The 7,100-nt window shown below is 42.0% G+C and overlaps 1 protein-coding gene across 3 annotated transcripts; it reads right to left on the bottom strand.

The window, feature by feature from the left end:
* Positions 1–245: 245 nt before the first annotated feature.
* ZNF367 (zinc finger protein 367) lies at positions 246–7,100 on the bottom strand. Of its 3 annotated transcripts, none has more exons than XM_085529623.1 (5): positions 6,431–7,100; positions 5,516–5,822; positions 3,909–4,028; positions 3,360–3,498; positions 246–2,799 (listed from the first exon to the last, which is right to left on the bottom strand). In XM_085529623.1, the coding sequence occupies exons 2-5, from the start codon at positions 5,589–5,591 to the stop codon at positions 2,559–2,561; spliced, it is 576 nt and encodes a 191-aa protein (XP_085385749.1). In that variant the 5' UTR covers positions 5,592–5,822; positions 6,431–7,100; the 3' UTR covers positions 246–2,558. The 3 variants fall into 3 exon arrangements, with proteins under 3 accessions (XP_085385749.1, XP_015704814.1, XP_085385750.1); XM_015849328.3 differs by having other exon boundaries at positions 5,672–5,822; XM_085529624.1 differs by lacking the exons at positions 246–2,799; positions 3,360–3,498; positions 3,909–4,028 and adding an exon at positions 4,508–4,705 and having other exon boundaries at positions 5,672–5,822.

The following is a 7,100-nucleotide window of genomic DNA, read 5'->3' as shown; positions in this document are numbered from 1 at the left end:
CTTAGTTGTTGGAGGCTGCCTCAACACAATAGACTTGGGCTTTATTTTCAAAAATTGTCAATATTTTGTCAAGTGAGAGGAAGAGGGAATGGAGGACAGGACAACAAGTAGGGATGGAAGGGACTCAGAACATGCTCTAGGTAGTGAATACATGTAAAATTTCAATAAACCACCTCTGTTCTGTGACATGTCAGGCTAGTAGTAAAGAAGGGAAAACGGAAAAACAGTACACACACTGACTAAACTTGAAAATTAAACCAAGCTTTTATTCAAAGCAAGTATTGAAGTGAAAACAGTTTTGTTAAATCATGCCAAACAGTCATCTTCAAGAGTTCTTCAATGTAATCACTTCTTAAAATATAAAGCAGTCTTCCACATCTCAATTTTTTAACTTGATATTTTACTAGTAACTTGTCACAATACAAAACAGCTTGAAATGTCTGAATTTTGTCTACATCTAAGTAGAATTCAGCATACTTATCATACTGAAAGAAATACTCTCCAAGTTGACCAAAGCACTACAGCTGACTGGAGGGGAAAAAAAAAAAAAAGTAATCTATTGAAATTTTGACATGATTCTTCAACTGACTGGCAATTAAATGTCCTGTGAAATACCACAATTTTGAGTTACAAATCAGAACAACAGATTAACACTGAGGGTTCATCTGGGATCAGGCTTTTTGACAACTGAGCAGTGAATATCACATTATTTAAAGAATTATAAATCTGTATCCTGAGTTACCCATTTTATATAGGGTCAGGCACCAGGAATGACTATGAAATGTTACATATTTTTCAGCTCAAAAGACTTAAAATGAGCCTGATGACAGCTGAGTTTAGGAGCTGAAAATAGTAGTTAAACCATACAACTAGTACAAAACTAATTATCTTTCATATGCTTTTTAAAAAAATATCCAATGACTTTTTAAGTCAAGTGAATCAACACATAGTGAGAAACAAACTCGGTTAATAGGATTTTCTATCAAGAGACGAACAAAGACAATAATTCAACAGTAGCGGTTTCCTGATGTAAAGAGACCATTCTGGAAAATCTGTAGGCATCTAGTCAGTTTGTTTCTAGTGCTTGGTAACATTTTTCTCTCATTTAAACAAGAGGGAAAGTGGCTTCCCTTCTCATCTGAATTTTTTGACCTTCAGAGGGAAGGAAGGGTTAAGAGCAAGCAGGACAGTAAATGTTTCATATCCCCTAAAGCAGTAGCTTAACTGCAAAAAGAAAAAAAGTTCACTTTCAAAACAATACACTGTTAGCATATCATGATTCTCTTCCAAGCAAAATACAGAAAAGGATTACCATGACACAATGGTATTCCCAGGTATACAACATTCAACAAGTAACAAAATATCTCACTAAACATTTTATATCAGCATTTGAGTTTACTAAGCAGCGTTCCATAACTTCATTTATTTGGGAAATATATGAAATCACACTGATAACACACTTGTAACTATCTTTGGAAGCCTATTTTCTAGTTGTATAGTGAATATTTTTATGCAGTGTTTAACTGATAGCTGTGCTAAAGTTAGTGAACACAAAATCGGCATGTTATCCTTAAGCAAAGCAATAAGGTGGCTTTATGCACAAAAGTACAGGGGCTTCTATGTGCTAATAAACATGTAAAAGCAAGACTTTAAACTTAGTGTTTGCTAATGAGAGATTTAGAATAGTTTACTACAAATCCACAACACCCTGTAAATACCCCCTTATTAACGAAAACAAGTGCCAAATCACTACAGGGTCCAAAGACATCTGAAAAAATATCACCAATTCTTTACTTTTGTCTAGACTTTGCAAGACTAATCATTTTCAGATAAAACCAACAATGTGCAAAAGTTCCTAACATCATGGGTTAGGAATAACAAGTGCTACCAAGAGATTCTGCTGAGATCAAATCAGAAAATGTAAAATAAAGTCAAGCCTCATATCTTGAGCAGTCACAGTGAAGACTGTGAACTATCCCACAGTTTGTCTGCATGAAGCATTTTCTTCCTCTCTACAGGTCACAATAACTAAGCTTTGCCTCCTACTTCGTGACACAAGGTCAAAAAAAAAATTAAAAATTAAAAAAAAGCACTGATATTAGAAAAATAATTTTCATTGATGCTTACAGTATCTTCAGACCTATCACTTAATATAAATTTGCTTAAATAGTTCAGATAAATACTTTTCCTTTTGTCAGCCTTCTTTGGCCACATGTACCATATCATCCTGCTAATCATAAACACTGTTCAGAAAGTGCTTCCTGTGAAAACTGCTTCAAATGACTTAACCTTGCAAAATCTAGCTTCCCACATGAACTTTGTTAACCCTGCATTATGCAGTCTCCTATTTACAAAAATACTTAGAAACTTTACAACTATCTTTAACCTTACAAAAAGTGCAATTCTCTTACCCCATGTTATGGAGCAACAACATTCTTCATAAATTCTACAGAATAGCAGCCTATAACAAGCAAATAAGGTGCTTAGCTTATGCCCAGGATCTAGCTGGTTAAGTGCCACCAGGAAATACATTTTGTATAGGCAAATTCCATTCACATCTACTGTCGCAGAGGTGCCACAGCTAGGTTTGCAAGCTCAATTAGAGCCAAGGCACCATGCATTCGTTCACGCTGTTCCTGGAGGCGGCGACGGTGAGCAGCTGAGTGAGCACTATTTTTCTCTTCATCATCTTCTTCATCAGACTGAAGATATTCCATTGGGTCCTGCTGTTCCTGATCAGCCTTCTGGATTGTTTTACTTTTCAAAGCAGGAGCACGCTGTTCTCTAGTCTCCCAGTACCTACAAAGTCAAACACAAAAAATGCTTTTTAAAATATGTTCAGCACATACAGCAACCATTCAAAACTGGCAAAACACTCATTTTTTAATTTTTCTATTTTTTACCTTGTATATGACAGAACATGGCATTTAGTTTTATCTCTCAGATCTTATAATGGTAGTATTTAAGCTGTCAGAAACCTTTATTAGACATTTTAAATGTGAAGTGCCCAAGCAACATCTGTGATTTATCATGCTTTCACATGGTAACCTCAGCAGGCTACTCATGCATACCCTATTCTTGATCCTCATATAAGTGCAAGGAAGACCTAGCACGTGTTCAAACAAAGAAACAATGAAGCAAAGAAAAAAAGTCTTGTGACAAATCTTGCCTTAAACTAGATTTCATGAGTCTTAGAGGCAAGGCTGGACTGAATAACACAAGAGACATACCAGTTCTGGTTTGTTCTTTGCTAGTTGGTTTTGTGTGTGCATGTTTTCGTGTGTGCCTGCTATGTTTTTCTGCCCCTAAGAATAGAGTGCTTTCTCAAATCACTTTTGTGGTTGTCTAAAGAAACTTACTTTGCTAGCCACTCAGCCACAGCTTTATTGTCAGCAGTCTGCTTTTTGTTCAGTCTGTCAGTAAGCTCTTCCCTCTTCAGTCGGGCATATGGATGTTTGGGGCAGTGGCGGTTTGCATGTGTGAATCGGCTCAAACAGCCTTAGAAAACACAAAATGAAAATAAAAACGTTACAGAAAGCAGTCAACAATCATGTAAGCATAGCATCTATACCATCCAGATGCTACTGAATCCAGCCTTCTTCACTATAGAAAAAGCAAGATTTAGAAAACAGCAACTTTTAAATGCAAGAGTAATAAAACATGCCCAATCATTTCACATTTTATTAATAACCGAGAAGAGTACTGGCAACTTATATAACAACACAAACAATTCTTAGATACATATTTGCATCATCATTCAGATTATTCTAGCTCCTCTCTTCCCTAGAATCTCCCCCAAAGTTAAGAACCAAAAATTTGACAGATTTCTGCAATGTGAATGTGCTTACATTTTTAGTACTAGATGGCTCTCGATTCTGAAAGCCACAAGTTATTATTTGATGGCTCACCATTCTCTGAGCAGACAAAAGGTTTCTCCCCCGTGTGGAGACGCTGATGAGTTTTGAGCTGCCCACTCTGAACAAAAGCTTTCCCGCAATCTGGGTAGTCACACAAATAAGGTCTTTCACCTTAAAAATAAGAACAGATTTGTGAAAGCTGAATATATAAAAGCAGAATTAATCTGAATAGAAAAGCAGACTCAAAGTACAGTTATCAACTTCAGCTTGAGGTTTGTACAAGTAAGCTCTCCATTAACACATTCAGACACTGGTGTGTATTCAAAGAGCCTCAGTGTATCAGACAGCAGAGCTCAGCTTTTCCCCCCACAGACATTCAGCACCGCTGGATAATACCTTTCCCCGAACCCTAAGGGAAAAGCTGAAATGACTTCTTGTTTTATTGTTTTGTTGTTGTTTTGTTGTTTTTTTTTAACTCAAGCTGCTTACACAGCATTACATAAACTTTGTCCTGTGAAAACATGTGCCTACAGAGCAAGAAACACCAAGTTGTAACCACATAAGAATTACGATTAACATGGACTTAACTAGAGTAACTGAGATTAAGAAGTTGCAGAAATATAAATAAAACTACTGAGTTTAAGTAGACTGCTTGAAAAAAGTTTTAATGATAAAGTGGAGGTAACACTAAAAACTTAATCAAGATACAGAAGTTTTCTACCATCTATTAAAAATGATTTCTCCATGCAAACTCTGATGAGAAGAACTGAGTTAAATAACAAGCATCTTCTTCCTGACTGAAGAGAATCTGATTGCATTCTACTACGCAAAGGAGCTCCGTGCCAACACTGCTCAGAAAGGATGACAAAACAAAGGTAACAATGACTAAGTCAAAAGAGTAACATCAGGTTAAGTTCAGCTCAATTAAGCCATTCATGTTTAACATACAAGTTCAACAACTAACTCCAGCATGTGAAATGAAAGCCTCAAGAGGATAAGGAATTTTGCGCTTAACTTTGGTAACTAGATTAGCCTTACACGCTTGAGTCAGCAAAAAAACAACAAAACAAACAAAAAATCTGTAGGAGCCAAGATTTCTTCTTTTTCCATTTAACTACTGATTATGTTGGTGTACAGTATCATAGCTCACATTTCTTTGCAAAAGTGAAAAATCACAACATGAAGGGGAAACAAGTACTTGCTAGATATAAAAACATGTATCTTTTCCTTCTACTTTGCCTGGGTATTGAATGAGATGATACCGGATCTTAATTTAATCACGCTACTTTTAGAACTTCTCTGTATGCTCAGATCTGTAAATTAACAGTAATTACCTGTGCTCCAGAAAGTAGATACTAGCAGATACAACTGTAGAGTCATTTTACTTCAACCTTAAGCTACCCAGTGCTACACTGTAAAAGCTACCTGCCATTTTTAAAATAATTCCTCCTCTTCCAGTACTTGATCAGTACTTGAAAAGTGCACAAGCAAGAAGGAAACAGAAATCTCAGCAGAGAGAATAAGAGTAAAATAAATCCTACCATGAACAGCATGCCAAGCTTAAGAAGCATCTTCCCTCTAAGAGAATCCGTGGAAGAAGATAAAAAAATTTCCAGTATGTGTTTGCAGTGCTATAGCCAAACTGCTGCTATACTCACCTGTCACAAAGAAAGGCTGCAAAGACTTTCCCTTGCTTTCACAAAAATGGAAGAGAAGCGTAACTGGTTTAACCATTACACTTGCAAGCTGATGACTGAGGTGTTTATTACATTTCCTCCTCAGCTGCTTGGTCACCTGTTAACCTCCTCACTTACCAGTGTGAGTGCGTTTGTGTGCCTGCAGCGACTTCTCTCTGGGAAACACCCTGTTGCAGATGTTACATCGGATCCTGCTAGAGGAGTGCTCTCCTTCATTTATCAGCTCCCGGACCGTGTCCGCTCTTGGTCGGCCACGCCGTAAGCCATCCTGTGAGAAGAGAAGCAGGATGTTGAAGGGCTGTGCTTCCCCAGAAGCCAGAAACAAAGCTAAATGAGAAGCCACCTTCACAAACAGCGCCTTTCTCGCAGCTATCTTAAGTTAATGACATCGGGTAACTTAGGGACTTTATAGTTCCAACAGTTTAGCTCTTAGCCACACCCTCTAAAGAGCCCCAAGAGGCGCTCCCACCCCTAAGAACTATTCTGCCTTCAGCAGAGTGGTTCAGAGAGGACGAGCACAGAACAAGGCCCCACCGCCCACAGCACAGGGGCTCTTCCACAGTTCGTCGGAACCGTGGTTCCAACTGCGGTTCGTTGGCGCCGTTCAGGGAAGGCGGGTTCAGCAGGTAGGGGCCGCTCCCGCCGCGCCCGACACTACGGCCGTTACTCCCGTGAGCGCGACCGTTGTGGGCGTCCCCATTGGGCCCCGCTGACCCGCCCCCACGGGTGGTGCCCCCGCAGCGCGCGCGATCGTGCCGGAAGTGATCTCATTTTAAATCTCCGGGAGGCGGGGGAGGGGCGGCGGCCCGGGGCCACCCTTTAATTCCGCCGGCGCCCTCCCGCCGCCCGCACCCTCTCCGTCGTGGCGGTCCTTACCTTCAGGTGCTGGTGCCGTCCACCGCCGTTCAAACTGCCGGACTCCTCATCGTCCCGGCTGGGATCCCCTGCCACAGCGCCGCGGGGCTGCTGGACGGGCGAGAGGACGGGGGCGGCGGCGGACCCTCCGGGGCTGAGAGTGACGTTGTGCGCGTTCTCGCCCCAGCGCCACGGGTAGACCATGAAGTCGCTGAAGCCGGGGCTAGTAGGGACAGCCGGGGAGGGCGCTGGCTCCTCGCCACTCCGCCGCGGGGGCGGCTTGATTGGAGTGGTCTTGATCACCGACACCAGGATACGCTTGGGTGAGTCCTGGCAAAGGACTACTGGCGGGCCCAGTGGCCGCTCCGACATGGCCGCACTGACTGCTGCGGGAAAGGGATTGTAGGCGCGGAGAACTCTCTTCGCCCACGCCGCAGGGAAGAATGGAGAGACACGGAGTTCCCTGCTTGGCACCGCCCGGCAGCGCCTCAGCCACTCATCGCCAACTTTCGGCACCTTCTTCCCTTTCCGCGGCCACCCCCGAGCGGACCCGCGCAGTCAGCAGCGGCCCCCAGCCATCGCGAGAACCACGGCACCCCCGCACCTTTTCAAAGCGGCGCCGACCCCAGTCTCAGTTCGGTCCCAGCAACGCGCAAAGAGCTGCCGCTGCCTCCAACGCCGCAGCCCCTCT

This window comes from Coturnix japonica, chromosome Z (genome assembly GCF_054131305.1).
Source record: "Coturnix japonica strain WE chromosome Z, WE-NBRP24, whole genome shotgun sequence".
NCBI classification, from domain to species: Eukaryota; Metazoa; Chordata; class Aves; order Galliformes; family Phasianidae; genus Coturnix; species Coturnix japonica.
This window is presented reverse-complemented; position numbering and strand designations above follow the sequence as displayed.